Raw genomic sequence first — 22768 nt, 5'->3', positions numbered from 1 at the left:
TGTGGAGAGGGGGGGGCATTTCTTGTGTACTGCATTTCAGTGTTGACTAAAACATGCTGCATCTAGCATCGGGACTGGATGACTGTTGTGCTGAAATCATGTGCTTTTCCTACAGACCGCAGTCTACACAAGAGATACACGGACACCACTGAGAAACACAGACTGCTGTCAACACTCACAGTGACACCTGGCTGAAACAAGAGATAAAGACACCAGAAAAACAGACTGAAGTCAACACTCACAATGGCATGCAGCAGACGCAAGAGATTGGGAAACACGTGTCTGACTTTGTCTATGATTTCAGCAACAATTCAGTGTCAGCAACAGATTGCATGGAAAGTTGTATACCTGTGTTTGAACCAGAAGTGAGAAATACGTTTGAACCAGAAGTCGGGAAGATGTGTGAACCAGAAGTCGGACAGACTTGTGAAGCAGTTCCAGTGTGCGAAGCCACGTCCCTCCATGTAGGTCATGTGAAGCAGAACGTTAACGTCACACATATGCTGGTGGCACACCCTATGCTTGTAGCCAGTGTGATTCCAGATTCACCCAGTCCAGTGACTTAAAACACCACCTGTCAAAACATACAAAACAAACAGAAGCATGTAAGAAGCAACGTGTATTACGGTCCAATTCTAGAAAGAAAAATCATGCATGCTCAGAGTCTGATGTTAGGTTTGTGAAGCCTTGTCACTTAAAACAGCACATGTTGACACATACAGGTAGGGAAGAACCATGTATGTTCAGAGGGTAGTGCCAAGTTTCCAAGTTCTGCCCAATTGGAGTCGCACATGTTTACACTTACGGGAGAGAAAAGACACTTGTGTCCCGAGTGTGGTGCCAAGTTTGCACAATCCAATTCTTTGAATCGACACATTTTAACATACAGAGGAATACAATCACATGCATGCACAGAGTGTGATGCTAAATGTAGCGAATCTGGTCATCTGAAGCAACACGTACATGCTAATACATACGAGAGAGAAAAAATATGCATGCACAGGGTGTGGGGCAATGTTTGCAAGATCTAGTGGGCTAAAACATCACATGTGTATACACACAGGGGAGAAGCCCTATGTTTGTGTAGAATGTGATGTCAGGTTCAGCAGGTTGGGTACTTTGAAGCAGCACATGGTCAGACTTGAAATGCAACTGACACATTAGAAAAGGATGTCATCTGATAGAACATTTTGTGCCTGATAACAAAACAGTTTATTTTTTGATAATCGGATGAGAACTTCCAGAGATATAATGCTTAGAAGTCGAGAAATGTCAGATTTTGGCGCAGCTCCAGCCAGCCCCTTTACTGCCTTTAGTCTTGTCATGAAGGAACCTCGCGGTATCTGTTTTTTGACAATTTTTGTACTTATTGAATGATAGGAAGAGCCACAAGTAAGTTATATCAACCAAATTTGGAATTCCAAAGGATCTTGAGGTGGCGCATGCAATGACGAATGTTCTAAAGTCCTACGAGCTTTGTGTCAGTGTCTAATTAGCATAAATTAACCAAATTAACGATCTCTTCCAAATAAATCCACACAAAAGGCCGAATTTTTTTAGTTTTGAACAAATATCATCAACCAAATCATTTAGTGTAGCACTGTGAACATCATAGAACAAAAATAGTCTCTGAAGAACGTCATTAATAGGCATAAATTATGCTAATTAAGCAGGCTAATTAAAGCAGTTGGTGAATCACAGGCAAGGCTTACATAATCCATGTAATTAAAAAAAATGCACTCACGCAAGTCAAAATAAGGTAATAGAACATTATCTGAGCCTGTATTTGAGTTATAAAATGTTTTTGATGTTACTAATTAGCACAATTTGGCTGCATAATTAATATTTCAAAAATGATCTCAGGAACTAATTAGCACTACTAAACAGGGCAAATAAACCACACTGGTGAAGTTAATCTTACAGAACGCAGGTTGAATTACACAAATCATGGTAATTAGGCAAAGTAATAAAAAGAAAAAAAGGAATTAAATAGAAATGATCAGTTATATTAAAAATAAAATTCTCACACCATCCAGCCTCCATAATTTCATTAATTGAACCTGAAGAATGATACTAATCATTAATGAAAGTATAATGTTATTTCAGGAGCCGGGTAGGGTACAGAGCAGAAATAAGAACAGTGGAATAAGAAAAGCCGAATAATTAGAACAACATTTCCACAGAGCGGGGTCAGGCCGTGCCATGCAAGAAAGCTTGATCGGTTGTCCCCGTCTTGACACAACTGACTGTGCAGCTTTTAAAGTCACGCATATCGTCGTATCCAAGCATTTCCCTTGTAACTACAGATGCTCCATGGTATTTCCACAGAAGAGGGAAGCAAACCCCATTGATTACAGTTTTGAAAACCGACGGATAAAAAACAAAGTTTAAAGCCTGAATAAACACCTGAACATAGCCACGTGATAAATCACATGGTCGTTCACAGATCAAACCTTATTGGAAGGGGGGGGGGGGGGGTATGAAGTTACTATCACTTTCACATGTGTGTATTCTCAGTGCTCAGCTCAACAGACACATGCAGTGTCAAAAAACAGTTATTACAGTTTAGCGCATGAGCGAACAGTCTGAAGCAGACGACACGACACGCTCGCTCCACTGCTCAGGCCAATTTGTTATTTCCTCTCAGAGCTGTCAATCAAGTTGTAAGGACCAGTGGCCGATCAGAAGGTCACCATGACTGTGTAAACTGAGATGGAGAAGAGAAGAAAAGAGAGAGAAAGGGGGGGGGGGGAGAGGTGGGTGGAAGGGTTCGGCCCTGTTCGGCAGAAAGAGCAGTGAGCCGATGCGATAACGATTTACGACTCTGCGTGTGGTGAGGGAGTGGAGGGGGGGGGGGGGGGGGTGGGTGTATGCACAGATTGGTCAGTAAAATAGCCTTTCACATTTTATTCATATATTGTTTTCTGTTATTCCGTACTTACTATTTAAACATATTTTCTTTTTCTCTGTTAACAGAAGGGTTCAATTAAAATTAAAATTAAAGAACGGCGGGCTGGACAACACGCGCATGTAAGTGAAGAAGTATTATTTCTTTCAGAATGCGCTTTCAGTTTTCTTTCCTACTCTTTCCTTTTATTTCTTTTGATTTCTTGATCACATGAAATAAATTATTACAATTTAAAAAAATCGTGACAACACAGTGTAACAGTGTTACATCACTTTGAATCCACCTTTATTGTTTTGACGAGACGTTTGCCGGTTTCACTTTTTTTTTTTTTGGGGGGGGGGGGGGGGGGCTGTTCAGTTTAAACGTCATGCTTGGAACATGTGGTGTCCAGCTGACATGTCTTCGTTCTGAATTCCTTATGCGACTTATCTTTCACTGAAGTGGGCCATTTTGGAAATTAAAAAATAGCTTATAAAATGCATTATAAATAAATGCATTATTATGGAACTTGGTGTTTACTGTGTTTTTTTCCAATTAAAAATGCATTATAAAATAATTTTAAATTGATGTTAATATTTAAAAATCATATAGTCAGTTGTTGTTTTGTTTCCGCCATAATTATGTTACAGACAAATGTATATGGTCAGAACCCGTGAATTTTTATTTTTCACGGTACTCAGCTTATTTGTATGTTGCCTGTTTGTGTTTCTTTCTTTTTATTCTTTTTTTTTTCATGAATCAAGTACCCTTTTTGTGTTTTTCTTTTAAATAAAATGTTTGCCTTGCCTAATGCTGGATCATGGAGCTCTGGTAGCAAGAAGAACGCACATAGGTTGTCCTGTGGTGTGACATTCAGCAGTCAGACTTTGTTCATGCGTTGCAAGCCCCTGGAGCTTTTTTTTTATTAGTGCTTTTGTGAACAAGAAACAATTAACAAGTGGCTCTATCCCATCTCCCCCCTTTCCCCTATCCCATCTCCCCCCTTTCCCCGTCGCGATATAACCTTGAATGGTTGAAAACGACGTTTAACACCAAATAAAGAAAGAACTTTGTTCATGAAGTTTGTGACCCCTTTTAGATTTTGTGTCTCTCTTTGTTCTTCCCATGATTATGAGAATTTTTTAAAAACTTTTATGTTAATAATTGTGCTCTCACTTTTAAGCAGTTTTAAAAGCTCTCTTCGATTTTAATCATTTGTATTGTAACTGAATTGAATGCTTTCAGGCTATTGCATGCTGGTTGGGGTTGATTAAACAATGTGAATTCCCACAATCATTGTCTAGGTTGAGCCTCGGAGAGAGAGAGAGAGAGAGAGAGAGAGAGAGAGAGAGAGAGAGAGAGAGAGAGAGAGAGAGAGAGACTGACAGACAGACAGACAGACAGACAAATAGACGGACAGACAGTCGGACAGACAGACAGAAAACCTGGCCACCTGTCTCTGAAGTGTTTGTTTTAGTCGTCACATGATTTCTCCCTGATACAGTAGTAAAATTAATATTAAAAGTCCTACGGTTTTTAGCCATTAAGGACTTGAGTGTTTGTCCGCTCCCTGATTCAAGCTGATTAAGACGTTAGGCTATATAGGCCTACGTTCCCTGTTTATTGCCCGATTTATCCCCATCAAACTTCTTCTTCTTCTTCTGCGTTCGTGGGCTGAAACTCCTACGGTACACTCGTGTTTTTTGCACGAGTGGAATTTTACGTGTATGACCGTTTTTTTTACCCCGCCATTTAGGCAGCCATACGCCGTTTTCGGAGGAAGCATGCTGGGTATTTTCGTGTTTCTATAACCCACCGAACTCTGACATGGATTACAGGATCTTTTTCGTGCGCACTTGGTCTTGTGCTTGCGTGTACACACGGGGGTGTTCGGACACCGAGGAGAGTCTGCACACAAAGTTGACTCTGAGAAATAAATCTCTCGCCGAACGTGGGGACGAACTCACGCTGACAGCGGCCAACTGGATACAAATCCAGCGCGCTACCGACTGAGCTACATCCCCCGCCCATCCCATCAAACTAATTAGTGTGACAATTCTTCGCCCAGAACGAAAAAGGCACAGAACTTTATTACGAGGCACAGATTTGTTGCTCAACAGCATTTGAACATGCGCACACACAAGTTCACACACACACACACACACATCCACAGTACAAGCTTACTGATTTTTTCGGAAGTGTATTATTGCGAAAAGTGTCAGTGATGGGCTCATATAAACACGACAATGAAAATACTGAAATTATCAACAGGCACACAAAAACAAAACAGAAATATATATAATCAACTTTTATACAGTGTTCAAAAAGAAAAACTTCAGGAGCCAGAAAGCCATGGGATGGTGTACTTGCATGAATGTTGTGGGGTGGGGTGGGGGGGTGGGGGGGGGGGGTGGCGGGGAGGGGTCAGTTGTTAAAAAAAATTGTTTTTATATATTTTTTTTTTTGGTATTAACTTGAAGTTATTATTCTGTGTCGGGTCATAACACGGAGTATTTCAAGAAGAGGAATATCTGCATTTATTCTTACTGATTTAAAATAAAAACAAAAAACCAACTGTAAAACAAAATAATTATATCAACTGCAGAGATGAGCACTCCAAATGTCGTGTTGCATTCATGTTTTAATTGAGTTCGGTAAATGGACACTCGAGCAGACGACCTTGTATGACGTCAACCAACATGGCGACCACACCTTCTATCTTGTCGAAGAGAAAACGAAAGATGTGTATATTCAGTCCAGATGTGCGAGACAATGCGTGCAAAACAATCTGTATGAATCACGGAGGTGAGTGACAATCAAAACTGGTCGAAATGTGTCGGAAACTTCTATCCAGCATTTGAGACACTGATATCTTCACATGTTTGCGTATACTCAACGGGTCAGACTACGCGATTTACTAATCACAAACTTCTTTTTTAACGCCTTCAAGTTTGATAAAAATGGCGACTTCCAGTGAAGTGTCAGTGTCAGAAACCACGGAGAGCTTGCAGAGCGATGAACTGCAGAACGACCTCATTACAAGGCTTGTTGCAGAGCCAGCATGTGAGCCAAAACTTACTAAAACCACTAAGTTGTCGTTGGTACCGAAAGTACCGTTCAACAAGAACACTCTGAAAAAAACTTCGTACGATTTGCGTCATCTCGCTTGGTTCATGAAAAAACAAGGAGACAAAAGAGAAATTCAAACCATCCAACCCCAAGAACTGTGCAAAATTCTCTGCTGTTATTTTATGAATCTGAAAAAAATGGACGACCAAGACTATGAACCATCCACGATCAAATCAGTCCTCAACAGCATCCAACGACATCTGAGGTCCAAGGACTACTGTGAATCAGTTATGTGCAGCCCACAGTTTGCACAACTGAGACAAGTCCTCAAGACTAAGGTGAAAAGTGTAGAACAATTAGGTTGTGGAAACTTAACTAACAAGGCCCAACCTCTGAAAGACGCAGATGTTGACAAGCTGTGGCAGTCAAAACAGCTCGGTGTCTCAGATCCAGAGGCAATTCTCAATACTCTGTGGTGGCAAAATACAATCAACTTCGGACTTTATAAGTCCAAGCCTCACAGACACATGCAGTGGGGAGATGTGACGTTGCAGAAGGACATCAGTGGCAGGGAGTACCTCCAGTTCCGAGACAGACAACCACAAACATGTCTCGACGACAATCCAAAGTCTGTACATGATGTGTGTCGGATAGCTTGGGCAACTAACGATGAGCGCTGCCCTGTTGCTGTGTACAAAACCTACGCAGCCCTCCGACCAAAAGATTACTGTGATGTGAGCTTTCCCTTCTACTGTGCAACAAATTACACAAAGGAAGCATCTTTGGAGTTTGCTTGGTTTAAACGTCAACCTGTCGGCAAAAACAAGTTGTCCCTAATTATGAAGAAGATGTGCAGTAAAGCTGGGATCGGGAATCAACACTTCACCAACCATTCCGCACGAAAATATGTGGTGCAAAAGCTGTCAGAAAAGAAAGTTCCACCCAATAATGTTCAAAGTGTCAACAATTGCACTTGCAGTACAAATTCACAAAGTGAGCAGCGTTCCTTTGGTTTGACGTCTAGTGGTGCTGGAGGAGTGTCAGTATTGTCAACAGGACCCAGTGTGTCCTCACCCGCTTTTACAACAGTGGGTATTCTTCTTTTTCTGCTTTCTTCTTCACTCTCATGCACTCACACTGTCACAGTCACACTACTCGCAGTTCATTAAAAATGAACCACAACAACAAAACCACAAAAATACAAGTCTTGTTCAGTAATTGTTAATTATACATGTATTATTACACAGGAGGACATGTGAGTTTCTCTCTGTATGCTTTATATTCACACCCACTGACTCAGGGTAATAGTATTAGTCAGGTAAAGCTGTACATCAACATTCTTTGTTTAATACAAGCAACTCAGCTTCCTGCTAACATTTTTTAGATCTATGTTGTGTTGTGTGTGTCATTGTTTGTTGCTGTGTACTCAATTGTCTTAAGTCTAGAAATGCCTGAAAGATGATAGGGAATATTGTTTAATAAAACATGCTTTCTGGATAACATACAATGTCATCTCAAAGCTGATCAATCGTGTGAACGTTGTGGGTATTTCTGAAATAAATAATCTATTAACTGTTAATCTATGGTATCAAAAACTCACATGTACACCACATCTCTTCTCTAAAGATACCTCTCTCTCTCGATAACACATGAAAATACACATTAAATGATTCATTCGCACGCACGTACTAACCCAATGACATAAAACTACAAGCAAAAACATTCATAATTAAATGGACATTCAGACGCCTTCTTGCGGGCATAATTATAATGGAATGCTTTCCCGAACATATATATGATAAAAAATATTTCCTCTGAGTCTGAGTAAGAATTTGTCTAAATATATCGGGACACTTCGAATAAGAACCACCTCGGATATATATATATATCTAAACAAATTTCCCCTCGACGTTCCATTGTACAGTATTACAATTCACTGTTCACATTATTTTTTTCATTCCAATTTTTAAGCACATCTTCCAACCATTTAGGAAGTTGCACATCAGCAATGTAGGAAGAGGTTTAACTTGCATAATTTGTTTGTGCCAGATACGTTTTCAACTTGATTCAACGACAGCCCTGGCACACCGACAAGAGATGCAACGAGAAGAGCAGCGAGTGATTGCCGCACAGCGTCGCCATGACAACCACCAGGAGAACAGATTTCAACATGTGTCTTGCGTCCACATTGAGCCCAGACCTCCACAGCAACCTGTTGGACAAATTGGTCTCTCCACCACTACACCTATTGGGCAAATTCTTCAGGACCCTTGTCTGACCACTACCACACCCCATGCTGTAGCCAGGAGTTGGCAAACAGCGTGTGACCCACCAGTGGGCTATGCACATCTCACCACTACCAGTACCCCACACCAGCCTCGAACAGCATGTGACCCGCCAGTGGGCTATGCACATCTCACCACTACCAGTACCCCACACCAGCCTCAAACAGCGTGTGACCCGCCAGTGGGCTATGCACATCTCACCACTACCAGTACCCCACACCAGCCTCAACAGCATGTGCAGGTACAGTGGAACCTCTGCTTCAGTACCTCTGAAAAGGAGGGAGTCTTTGAAATGGGGTAAACTTCCAGGGGTTATGAAAGAAAAGTCTTGAAAGGGAGGGAGACTTAAACATTGGGGGTCTTAACAGGGGGGGTTCAGTGTACTTTTTGTCACAGGCCCTTCTTTGCTGTGTGTCTGTTGTCATGTGAAATCAATGATGACAACCCTTCTTTATGCCATCATACAATTGCTTTTGTCTGCACGTGTACGACTGTCATGAATGTTTAGAAATAAAAAATAGAAATAGCCTCTCGTCGATTTTTTGTAAACACCTTACAATTCTGAACACAGTCAAAACGTATGTCACCATGTCTGGCTGCAAAGCCATCACAAGACAATGCAGACTTGGCCAGGGAGGTTCTCACTCATACCCTCACCAACGCTCTAGGAGCCTGCCTCTAATCATTTCTCATCGTATTAACTGACTGAAACAGTCGAACCCCTGTAAACTTACCCCAATTTTTAAGGCTCCCTCATTTTTAAGACCTGATTTTCTCAGCTTTTTTTAGGTTAAAAGGGGGGTTCCACTGTATCTGGAATAATGCCCACCGGTTGAAAATATCCAATAACAGCAGATTCCTCAGGGCTCCCCCCATATAATCAACATAGAGGGGGCCTGGACAGGAAGGATCATGTTCTTGCTTTAGGAAGAACGACGGGCGCAGTGGCGTGGTGGTATGACGTCGGCCTCCTAATCGGGAGGTCGTGAGTTCGAATCCCGGTCGCTGCCGCCTGGTGGGTTAAGAGTGGAGATTTTTCCGATCTCCCAGGTCAACTTATGTGCAGACCTGCTAGTGACTTAACCCCCTTCGTGTGTACACGCAAGCACAAGACCAAGTGCACACGAAAAAGATCCTGTAATCCATGTCAGAGTTCGATGGGTTATGGAAACACAAAAATACCCAGCATGCCTACTCAACGAAAGCGAACTGAAAGATAGACCTGACCAGACTGGTCTGTTAGTGCATGTATTGTTCTGAACTGAAAGACACCAGCATGCTTGTGCGTGTGTGCTGTTGTGGGTTTTGTGTGGGGAATGTATGCGGGCGTGCGTGAGCGTGTGTGTGACTGAGATTGCAAGCGTGCATTTTGCATTTGGAAGGGTGTGTATGGATTGATTGATTGTACTCTGGCCAAAACATGTCCCTAGTGTACTGCACATGGTTGAAATAAAGTCTTATGTCTTATGTCTTATGTCTTATGTCTTATGTCTTATGTTATAGACCTGACCAGACTGGTCTGTTAGTACATGTATTGTTCTGAACTGAAAGATAGACCTGACCAGACTGGTCTGTTAGTACATGTATTGTTCTGAACTGAAAGATAGACCTGACCAGACTGGTCTGTTAGTACATGTATTGTTCTGAACTGAAAGATAGACCTGACCAGACTGGTCTGTAATAGTACATGTATTGTTCTGAACTGAAAGATAGACCTGACCAGACTGGTCTGTTAGTACATGTATTGGTTTGAACCGATGAAACTCAAAGCTGAGGAAAAAAGGATGATGTTGATGTGTATTTGACACTAGGTACAGGGGATGACACCCGGCTTGTTTCACTTGTACTTGCAGGTTGTGCTTGGTGCCGAGAGACTGACCACCACCACACCATTCTGCCAGCAGGACAAGCCACACAAGGATCACTGTAAGAGACACTGCTCATTTTCTCATGAGTTCAAGAACAGTGGAACCCCCTTTGTAAGACTAACAAAACATCTGAGAAAATCAAGTCTTAAGAATAAGGGAGTCTTAATATGGAGGTACATTTACATGAGTTATCAATAAAATTAAAAATCAGAAAAATCAAAGGGGTGTCTTAAAATGGGGGGTCTTAAAATAGGAGGGGTCTTAAAATGGGGGGTCTTAAAATATGGGGTGTCTTAAAATGGGGGGTCTTAAAATGGGAGTTCCAGTGTTGTTGACATCAGGGACTGTAGAGTACACCAGACAGGACACACACTACATCAGGGACTGTAGAGTACACCAGACAGGACACACACTACATCAGGGACTGTAGAGTACACCAGACAGGACACACACTACAAAAGGGAGTTCCAGTGTTGTTGACATCAGGGACTGTAGAGTACACCAGACAGGACACACACTACATCAGGGACTGTAGAGTACACCAGACAGGACACACACTACATCAGGGACTGTACAGTACACCAGACAGGACACACACATCAGGGACTGTAGAGTACACCAGACAGGACACACACATCAGGGACTGTAGAGTACACCAGACAGGACACACACTACATCAGGGACTGTACAGTACACCAGACAGGACACACACATCAGGGACTGTAGAGTACACCAGACAGGACACACACTACATCAGGGACTGTAGAGTACACCAGACAGGACACACACTACAAAAGGGAGTTACAGTGTTGTTGACATCAGGGACTGTAGAGTACACCAGACAGGACACACACTACATCAGGGACTGTAGAGTACACCAGACAGGACACACACTACAAAAGGGAGTTACAGTGTTGTTGACATCAGGGACTGTAGAGTACACCAGACAGGACACACACTACATCAGGGACTGTAGAGTACACCAGACAGGACACACACTACATCAGGGACTGTAGAGTACACCAGACAGGACACACACTACATCAGGGACTGTAGAGTACACCAGACAGGACACACACTACAACAGGGAGTTCCAGTGTTGTTGACATCAGGGACTGTAGAGTACACCAGACAGGACACACACTACATCAGGGACTGTAGAGTACACCAGACAGGACACACACTACATCAGGGACTGTAGAGTACACCAGACAGGACACACACTACATCAGGGACTGTAGAGTACACCAGACAGGACACACATTACAAAAGGGAGTTCCAGTGTTGTTGACATCAGGTACTGTAGAGTACACCAGACAGGACACACACTACATCAGGGACTGTAGAGTACACCAGACAGGACACACACTACATCAGGGACTGTAGAGTACACCAGACAGGACACACACTACATCAGGGACTGTAGAGTACACCAGACAGGACACACACTACAACAGGGAGTTCCAGTGTTGTTGACATCAGGGACTGTAGAGTACACCAGACAGGACACACACTACATCAGGGACTGTAGAGTACACCAGACAGGACACACACTACATCAGGGACTGTAGAGTACACCAGACAGGACACACACTACATCAGGGACTGTAGAGTACACCAGACAGGACACACACTACAAAAGGGCGTTCCAGTGTTGTTGACATCAGGGACTGTAGAGTACACCAGACAGGACACACACTACATCAGGGACTGTAGAGTACACCAGACAGGACACACACTACATCAGGGCGTTCCAGTGTTGTTGACATCAGGGACTGTAGAGTACACCAGACAGGACACACACTACAAAAGGGCGTTCCAGTGTTGTTGACATCAGGGACTGTAGAGTACACCAGACAGGACACACACTACAAAAGTTAATTCTGAAGTCTGCTTATGTCACCTAGCTGACCGATGTAGACATTTCACTTTCGCTGTGTGAATTTCACGAGTAAATGAAATGAAATGAAATATCCTTTTGTATTTGTGCAGCTGGAGTTAAGTACAACTCCAAAACGGGTCAGGAGGATTTTGCAAGGCTCAGTCCCAGGGTGCAGCAGCAACGACCAGCAAAAGCGGTACCAGCATCAATACCAGCATCAATATCAGCACAAGCAATAGCAGCTGAAGCAGGGACAAGTTTCATGCCACTGACAAAGGAAGACCGCATCAAAGTGGCCCAGAAAGTTGCTGACAACATATCCAGCATGGTAGGTAACACTCTAAAGTTGCTGACATCATATCCAGCATGGTACGTAACACTTTAAAGTTGCTGACAACATATCCAGCATAGAACGTAACACTCTAAAGTTGCTGACATCATATCCAGCATGGTACGTAACACTCTAAAGTTGCTGACATCATATCCAGCATGGTACGTAACACTCTAAAGTTGCTGACAACATATCCAGCATGGTACGTAACACTCTAAAGTTGCTGACAACATATCCAGCATGGTACGTAACACTCTAAAGTTGCTGACAACATATCCAGCATGGTACGTAACACTCTAAAGTTGCTGACAACATATCCAGCATGGTACGTAACTCTCTAAAGTTGCTGACAACATATCCAGCATGGTACGTAACTCTCTAAAGTTGCTGACAACATATCCAGCATGGTATGTAACTCTAAAGTTGCTGACAACATATCCAGCATGGAATGTAACTCTAAAGTTGCTGACATCATATCCAACATGGTACGTAACACATTAAAGTTGCTGACAACATATCCAGCATGGTACGTGACTCTCTAAAGTTGCTGACAACACATCCAGCATGGTACGTAACTCTCTAAAGTTGCTGACAACATATCCAGCATGGTATGTAACTCTCTAAAGTTGCTGACATCATATCCAGCATGGTACGTAACTCTCTAAAGTTGCTGACATCATATCCAGCATGGTACGTAACTCTCTAAAGTTGCTGACAACATATCCAGCATGGTAGGTAACACTCTAAAGTTGCTGACAACATATCCAGCATGGTACGTATCACTCATTATTCCAGCTCGATCTAAGCCATACTAGACTTTGACGCAGTTTGTGTGGGTGTACATCTGTTTTCACATCCTTTTTCAGTAATGAGGTGCTATTGCTGTCACCTTGGGTTACTTGTAAACCATGAAAAGCGTTCCATCTGTCACTATGTACACTGCTATGTAGTGGCTTTTTACTGTAAATAGCTGGGATATCCCATTGATACAAGGGCTACAATCTTGCCAAGAATGCCAATGATACATAGATTCCATTTGCGCAGCTATGGTATTGCAATTGTTGCAACATTCTTACCTTTATATCCCCGACACATAAGGCTGACTTTGCAATAAAAACAAGTCGCGTAAGGCGAAAATACAACATTTAGTCAAGTAGCTGTCGAACTCACAGAATGAAACTGAACGCAATGCCATTTTTCAGCAAGACCGTATACTCGTAGCATCGTCAGTCCACCGCTCATGGCAAAGGCAGTGAAATTGACAAGAAGAGCGGGGTAGTAGTTGCGCTAAGAAGGATAGCACGCTTTTCTGTACCTCTCTTTGTTTTAACTTTCTGAGCGTGTTTTTAATCCAAACATATAATATCTATATGTTTTTGGAATCAGGAACCGACAAGGAATAAGATGAAAGTGTTTTTAAATTGATTTCGACAATTTAATTTTGATATATATTTAATTTCCAGAGCTTGTTTTTAATCCAAATATAACATATTTATATGTTTTTGGAATCAGAAAATGATGGAGAATAAGATGAATGTAAATTTGGATCGTTTTATAAATTTTTATTTGTTTTTACAATTTTCAGATTTTTAATGACCAAAGTCATTAATTAATTTTTAAGCCACCAAGCTGAAATGCAATACCGAAGTCCGGGCTTCGTCGAAGATTACTTGACCAAAATTTCAACCAATTTGGTTGAAAAATGAGGGCGTGACAGTGCCGCCTCAACTTTCACGAAAAGCCGGATATGACGTCATCAAAGACATTTATCAAAAAAATGAAAAAAACGTTCGGGGATTTCATACCCAGGAACTCTCATGTCAAATTTCATAAAGATCGGTCCAGTAGTTTAGTCTGAATCGCTCTACACACACACACAGACACACACACGCACGCACGCACATACACCACGACCCTCGTCTCAATTCCCCCCTCTATGTTAAAACATTTAGTCAAAACTTGACTAAATGTAAAAACATGTGGAACATGATTGTAAGGTATAAAACAAATTTAAGTCGATGAATTTGGGGATGTTACCTGGACTGTCAACGGTGAGAATACATATGATTATATACAGTATTAGCAAACTTTAAAGGGACATTGCAAACATAGCCTGTTCATTTACATACTTGCGTTTGGTTTTAAAAGTTTCAAGATGAGTGTATGCAACACCTTGTACACACTGAACATGCAAGTCTGCTGTAGATTCACAGATCAGACTTGGTTGTGAAAATATTCTGTTGCTTTCTTTTGAAGGATGCTTTGAACATAATTATGTCACATGGCAGGATGCGCATTTTAATGCTACGATGTCAAAAAAACATATTGCATTATTTTATAGTCACTAGGCTACTCTGTACCATCATTCAGAAAAGAGGATTATATAAGTTACGTCAGATTTGAGAGAAGTTGCTTGGCAATGTGCTGCAGGTACGCTTGGTTGGGCAGACGGGGGGCCACCTGACCTTTGAACTTGCAATGGAGGGACAGGTGTGGAGAGGAGACAGCAAGCCCACTCTGCCTGGCCCTCAAGAAGAAGGCAGGTGTTTGCCTGCAGACAACAGGAATCGTACAATCAGGACCCTGCTGGAGACAATGTAGGTTGCTTTTTGTTGTTATTTATATTCTTTGTGTCTGTGTTTAAGTTGAAACTTTTCTTTTCTTTGTCTACGCGCAATTGTTTATAAAATTATAGGCATTTTCCCGGCAAGAAATGGCCCCAAGAAGTACGCAGTGCTATCACTTTATACAATCTTATGTTAGTCCGTGACAAATTAGTGTTGGGGAATAGCTGACTAAAACATAATGTTTTGGATAGAGACTTGATTGTTGTTTTTCTCAATTACATGTAAGTTTGGTTCAGTTTTAGCTAAGGATCTTTTGTGGATTTGATTTTCTGAGATGTTGCTAGTTGCCATTCCAATGTAAAGCCACAGGTCAATCAAGGTGTGTGTGTGTGTGTGTGTGTGTGTGTGTGTGTGTGTGTGTGTGTGTGTGTGTGTGTGTGTGTTTGTGTGTGTTTTGTTTTTAAACGTACAGTGGAGAAATGGGTGGTTTTTAAATGCAATTAGCCAATAGAATGGGTTTGAGATAAAAACCTCCTCGTCCCAAAGGTCTTTCCAAAATTCTTTACCCTGATTCTTTCAACAAATGATTAACATGGTGACTATCACTTTTTCTCTATCTGCAGCTCCGTGAACACTGAACAGCCAGGAACAGTCAACACCTTGAACAGTGAACAGCCACGAACAGTCAACACCTGTAACAGTGAACAGCCACGAACAGTCAACACCTTGAACAGTGAACAGCCACGAACAGTCATCACCTGTAACAGTGAACAGCCACGAACAGTCATCACCTGTAACAGTGAACAGCCACGAACAGTCATCACCTGTAACAGTGAACAGCCACGAACAGTCAACACCTGTAACAGTGAACAGCCACGAACAGTCAACACCTTGAACAGTGAACAGCCACGAACAGTCATCACCTGTAACAGTGAACAGCCACGAACAGTCAATGCCTTGAACAGTGAACAGCCACAAACAGTCATCACCTGTAACAGTGAACAGACACAGACAGTCATCACCTGTAACAGTGAACAGACACAGACAGTCAAAGCCTTGAACAGTGAACGGCCACGCACAGTCTACATCTTCAACAGTGAACAGCCACGAACAGTCAACACCTGTAACAGTGAACAGCCACGGACAGTCAATGCCTTGAACAGTAAACAGCCACGGACAGTCATCACCTGTAACAGTGAACAGACACAGACAGTCAACACCTTCAACAGTGAACAGCCACGGACAGTCAGTGCCTTGAACAGTGAACTGCCACGCACAGTCTACATCTTCAACAGTGAACAGTCAGGGAACGCAGGTTCTGACAACAGTATGGAGGAAGGAGACACAGCAGTTGTGTCAGACGTCAAGATAGAGATTGATGTGGCTGAAGAGACACCATTATGCTGGCACATCACGGAACCCCAACCATACAGTAAGTAGAAAAGAACCCCATCCATACAGTAAGTAGAAAAGAACCCCAACCATACAGTAAGTAGAAAAGAACCCCAACCATACAGTAAGTAGAAAAGAACCCCAACCATACAGTAAGTAGAAAAGAACGCATCAGATGTGCGAGAGAATAGATTTGAAATTTGCAAAACTTTGCTAAATAAGCATGGTTGACCCTGGTCAAATGTCAGGGTTATGAAGTGGTTGTGATTTTAGATCGGTGAGTAATAATGATGAGCAATGTGTGTCTGCCAGCCATCAGCCCATCCAGTTGTCTGTCCATATGTCTGTCTTGAACAAAACAAATTGTCATCATTTTCATGAGTTTTCATTCACAGCCACCTGGGAAATAAATCTCATGTTCCCTATGCAATAAATCTCCGGCTCCCATGGTTGCAGGAAGCAGGTTGTACGTAGATAATCAAAAGTAAACCCAAAAAAACCGCTCGGGGATTCTTAGGCTCTTTTCATTGGCGTTTCCCCAGACCTAGATCGACGACACTGCTTTGCTAAGTTCCAAAAACAAACTGGCAAAAGTAAAACAAAACAAAAAAACTACTTCATGAAAGGTAATAAATTTATCACAAACAAATGAAACCTGGAGATATGTTCCGTCTTCTTACAAAGTCATGGAGTGCGTGTATCTGTGTTTTGATACACAGACGTTCGGAGAAACACGAATGTCAAGTCAAACCAATTGACCCCTGACGCACATTTTGACCCGTGCACAAGACGTATCGATAAAAGAAGCGCAAATAAGAAATAAAATAAAAGTAAAGAACATAGCAACAAGATATGCAAACATCTAACAAAGCTGAGCAAGCAGAATGACACTTGACAGGTCTAATGAAAAACAAAGAGGCAATGAGTCCGAAACAAAATCGTGATTCTTTCCTTCGCTGCACGACGCAAATCTTCTGTGACCTTTTGACCCAACGTGCCTTGCTGCACGACGCAAATCTTCTGTGACCTTTGACCCAACGTGCCTTGCTGCACGATGCAAATCTTCTGTGACCTTTGACCCAACGTAGCTTCCACATTCGATCACTAATCTTAATATTTAAAACTGAAAACCGAGGGGGTGGAATACTGAGAGGAACCTACAGAACTGTGGATCCTCAAACCTGACATATTTATCTCAACATTTTATGAACTCAAAACACAGAAAGTTGCTTTCACACGCCAGCTTTGATTGCAACAACGTGGTGGGGCCCCAAAACATGTACATGTATTATCAAAACGGAACTCATGTTTGAAAGCATGGCTCCCCGTGTTGATTTTTCACTTATTTTCTCACTACCAAAATGATGACAAAAACGATGTTTGGTGGTTTGTTGTCAGACCAGCTTCGTCTTTGGTCAGTAAATATGAAACAAAAGACGATATGCTCCCCCTCAGACCAGCAAAAAAGCTGGTCTGTCAACAACCCATCAAACATCTTACATTAACGTTGAGGTTACCCAGGATGTTTTCAAAGCTAAATCTTAGAAACCCTACACACTTGTTGGCTTTCTAGAGTATCGCTGTGAAAAGACTGAGGCGCTCACTCTGCCACACTGTTTGACAATCCTGACAGACTTATTTCACAACATAGTCTATTAATTACCTTAACAGGGATGGCCGAATCGTCCACCTGATTACCAGGGGCGAGTAAAAAATCTGCCGGGCTAGTAGAAACCGCCTGGCAACTCGCCTGGCTGGCCAGTGAAAATTCGGGTCCAATGCAACACTATTGGTTGTAAAATCGACTTTCAAAGCCATATAAACACTGCAGATGCAGCAACTGTGATATGTACCGGGCCAGCAACATTTCTGTCGGGCTAGTAACTTTCTTGAAGTTACTTGCCCGGTTGGTGAGTTAAAATTTTGAGATTCCGCCATCCCTGCCTTAAGGTAAGGAAACCCCATGAGAATAAGCAAAAAAATTTTAATAGATGTGTTTTGGGGTTTTGACAAGTGCTTATGAAACACTTTCATCTATGTTCTTTCAGCTGTGCATAACCAAAATGTGAATTGTTGACAAAAAAGGCATTTTTTACATTTAGTCAAGTTTTGACTAAATGTTTTAACATAGAGGGGGAATAGAGACGAGGGTCGTGGTGTATGTGTGTGTGTGTGTGTGTGTAGAGCGATGCAGACTAAACTACTGGACCGATCTTTATGAAATTTGACATGAGAGTTCCTGGGAATGATATCCCCGGACGTTTTTTTTCATTTTTTCGATAAATGTCTTTGATGAAGTCATATCCGGCTTTTTGTAAAAGTTGAGGCGGCACTGTCACACCCTCATTTTTCAATCAAATTGATTGAAATTTTGGCCAAGCAATCTTCGACGAAGGCCGGACTTCGGTATTGCATTTCAGCTTGGTGGCTTAAAAATTAATTAATGACTTTGGTCATTACAAATCTGAAAATTGTAAAAAAAGAAAAAAATTTATAAAACGATCCAAATTTACATTCATCTTATTCTTCATCATTTCCTGATTCCAAAAACATATAAATATGTTATATTTGGATTAAAAACAAGCTCTGAAAATTAAAAATATAAAAATTATGATCAAAATTAAATTTCTGAAATCGTTTTAAAAACTATTTCATCTTATTCCTTGTCGGTTCCTGATCCAAATTTACGTTCATCTTATTCTTCATCATTTCCTGATTCCAAAAACATATAGATATGATATGTTTGGATTAAAAACACGCTCAGAAAGTTAAAACGAAGAGAGTTGCAGAAAAGCGTGCTATCCTCAGCGCAACTACTACCCCGCTCTTCTTGTCAATTTCACTGGCACTGCCTTTGCCATGAGTGGTGGACTGACGATGCTACGAGTATACGGTCTTGCTGACAAATTGCAGTGCGTTCAGTTTCATTCTGTGAGTTCGACAGCTTGACTAAATGTTGTATTTTCGCCTTACGCTACTTGTTTAACTTTTTGTTGTTGTACGAATTGCTTTGGAATCATTTCTGGCCTCATTATATATTCATTAACATCAAATCGCCATAACTTTCGTTTAAAACCACCTTTGAAGATGATTCAAGTATTAAAATGTAGATCTAAATAACCCTGTGTGTGTTCACCTGCAGTCGCCCGAAAGTGGGTAACCTTGTTTTTGATTGGCTGATGTGTGATAGGGTATGAAGCCTTTGCAAAACAGCCAATCAGAGCGTGCCTTATAATTATAGTAGTTTTGCGGGCTGAATCTAAATATGCCTGGTGGATATCTTGTGCAGTTTTAGATCTGCAAACTTGTTGTTCTACGATTACAGTAAGCTTATTTCAGTAAGAGTAGACCTGTATAGAAACAGATGTTCGTATCAACAGACAAAGCGAAAGCGGCACGGTAACCAGCATTATACACACCTAAAAAGAAGAAAAGGGATTTTTGAAAAGTATATTGAGCCTCATAAACACAGTACGGTAGAAAATGAAAACTCTGAACCCCCACCATCGCCTTTGCCATTGCTCGCTTATTTGGGTTTTGTGACTCCATCAGATAAAAAAAAAGAAAAAGATGAAGACCAAAGTCAAACACAGTTAGACTGAAGACTGGTTTTGACCCTGAAGACGAACTGACAGGTTTCACATGTGTGGACATCAAACTTTTGAGACGTTTTGTAAAAAAACCAATGTTGCGCCCATCATGTAAACAACCTCCCGGCAATACTCGTTTGTCTCATGTAAAATCAAGCATTTAAAAGCATCGGAGATTATTTTTATATGTCGATGTCTGAGAAAATCAGACTGTGTAATTACGTCTAATAAAGTTCGCGGCGTCAAGTTTACAGATTGCTATGTTTGCTCTCGGAAAAGACAACACAGATTTTCTCGGGAATCTACACGCCGCCACCTCCTCATTCGAAAAGATGGACAAATAGAAAAGAAAATAACAAAGTTACAAATAAAGTTGCTGTTGCTAGTTGTGAACAAGATGCTGACGAGCTGAAGAAAGGTGATAAGGATCTGAGACACGTCACAGTGTTGTGCGATGACGATATGCTACCTGTCACTTCTTCTTCTTCGTTCATAGGCTTAGACTCCCACGTTCACTCATGTTTTTAGCATGTTTTTGTGACACTTCAGCCAAATTTGGTGACAATCGGATGAATATATAGTTTTGATCAAATGTGTGTAATGCTACACCGACCTTTCACGTTGGCGTCAAAACACTTGGTCCTAAAAATCTGATATTATGAAATTGTTTCTGCAGATAACATAATAAAATTTGCACCCTGCATTCCTTAATTATTCAGGTATATACCGGGCAAGTTTTGTGCAAATCGGTTTGTATTCAAGTGTGTAGCGCGAACACAAAAAACGCAATTTTGCGCGAAATCCATGGGGTTTCCTTACCTTAATCTTAGTTGCAGAGGGTACTCTGAATATGTTGCATTCAGGTTGTTGTCTGAAACATGTGATTACTTTCTGTGACTCGGAGCACCCCCAAAAACCATGACAGTGGACACAAAAGTTTCTCACATGTAGAAAATCAACACTTGTTACAGCTCATCCAGACAGGAAAAGGATATTCAATTCTGTTATGAGTCATTTAATCCTGAGAGCTTTGCAGCGGTATGATTGCACACACAATCTATTGAGCAAATCGAGCAAAGTTTGTTTTCATTTTTTAGTATCAGGCAGTGAAAGTTTGAAGAAATATTTTGACATTGCTTCATGGATCTGGTTTATGTTTGTTTCCAGTGCCAGCCAGGGAGGGTGTGGTCACAGAGAACACAGCTACCATGCCTACAGTGCAGACATTGGAAGCTGCAGTCAGGTCTCACAGTGATACCTGGCTGAAACAAGAGATACAGACACCAGAAACACAGTTTGCAGTCAACACTTCCAGTGTTACATGGCTGAAACAAGAGGTACTGTAGTCTCTACAATGTACTGCCCTGGGCTTGAGTGCACACCTGACATGTACGGACAGATTTGCTCAGCACAAAGTTTTTTTGAACGATCACCTACAAATTGTGGATGCGGACACCCATTTTTGGTAAAAACTGTTATTCACACCTGCAATATGCTGACAGACAGTCATCTGAAATTCTAATGTTACAGCATTGGAATTGATCACACAGAGCAGGAGGCTTTAATTATGGCTAGTTGATTCATTGATAAGGGGTGGGGTGTATGACACAATTGAAGCTAGCGGAAAATGAGCTTAAAGTGGGGATGGTTGACTTAAACGGAGAGCGCAAAACTGTCCTGCCTTCCCCCAGGCTTAGGGCTGCCTTCCCCCAGGCTTAGGGCTGAGATTGGCAGAAATAATCAGCCAGTTGTCATACAAACAGACAGACTGAACTATTTATCATTTGATTTAATATTTTAGTATTCATCATTTGTCTCACAACTTTTTTTTACTTGCGGTTTTGCAGCAACTTTTACCCAATCGTTTACTTCATCTGTGCTTCCCAAAGTGTTTTTTGTTTTGTTTTTAATGGTATTTTCCCCCTAGTGGGGCGGGGATATAGCTCAGTTGGTAGCGCGCTGGATTTGTATTCAATTGGCCGCTGTCAGCGTGAGTTCGATCCCAGGTTCGGCGGAAATTTATTTCACAGAGTCAACTTTGTGTGCAGACTCTCTTCGGTGTCCGAACCTCCCCCCGTGTACACTACATTGGGTGTGCACGTTAAAGATCCCACGATTGACAAAAGGGTCTTTCCTGGCAAAATTGCTTAGGCACAGTTAATAATTGTCTACCTATACCCGTGTGGCTTGGAATAATAGGCCGTGAAAGGTAAATATGCGCCGAAATGGCTGCAATCTACTGGCCGTATAAAATTTCATCTCACACGGCATCACTGCAGAGCGCCTAGAACTGTACCCACGGAATATGCGCGATATAAGACTCATTGATTGATTGATTGATTGATATTTTGAAAATGTTTTTTTCATTTATTTATTAGGGTATTTATTGATTTAATTATTAATTTATTTAATCTTCACTGGATCACGCTTTGGCTTACACAGTCCAGATGATGTGGGTTGTGTACAACCCATACTTTCTGAAGAAGGATTTAACGTAAAAAGTATGGATAGTACACGACCCAAGCATTCCGAATAGGAATAACTCTTTACCGCCTCTTTGCAGAGTATGTGTTGTTAACGACCCACGCCCTGTGAATAGGACACCGTGACATTCTTTAATTCCATATGACCCACAGCATTCGGAGTGTGTAGTTCAAATGACCTCATTGTTTATTTGTTTGTTTACAAAGATAATCCTTTAAAAATTGGGCGATAGGAAGTTTCTATGGTGTTTAAGAATTACATGAAGCCTCAATCAAAAACTACCAATAGTTTCAGAGATACAGACACTAAGTGAGGCTCTGGGTCATCCACGACCCAGGAAGCACAGTGAAGGTTGAATATTAAGATATTGCCTATTGTTGCATACAGGTGTTCTTTTGCTCTGGGCTGTTGTG

At 41.5% G+C, this 22768-nt stretch overlaps 1 protein-coding gene across 1 annotated transcript; it reads left to right on the top strand.

Moving 5' to 3' along the window:
- The first annotated feature begins 5403 nt into the window (after positions 1-5403).
- LOC138976754 (uncharacterized) lies at positions 5404-22764 on the top strand. Its single transcript, XM_070349643.1, has 7 exons — positions 5404-7044; positions 8006-8482; positions 10095-10167; positions 12102-12319; positions 14753-14919; positions 15513-16321; positions 21039-22764. The coding sequence occupies exons 1-7, from the start codon at positions 5848-5850 to the stop codon at positions 21215-21217; spliced, it is 3120 nt and encodes a 1039-aa protein (XP_070205744.1). The 5' UTR covers positions 5404-5847; the 3' UTR covers positions 21218-22764.
- Positions 22765-22768: the final 4 nt, after the last annotated feature.

The sequence above is a fragment of the Littorina saxatilis genome, linkage group LG9 (genome assembly GCF_037325665.1).
Source record: "Littorina saxatilis isolate snail1 linkage group LG9, US_GU_Lsax_2.0, whole genome shotgun sequence".
Classification (NCBI taxonomy): Eukaryota; Metazoa; Mollusca; class Gastropoda; order Littorinimorpha; family Littorinidae; genus Littorina; species Littorina saxatilis.
The sequence above is the reverse complement of the archived record's forward strand: the minus strand, read 5'-3'. Positions and strand labels throughout refer to the sequence as shown.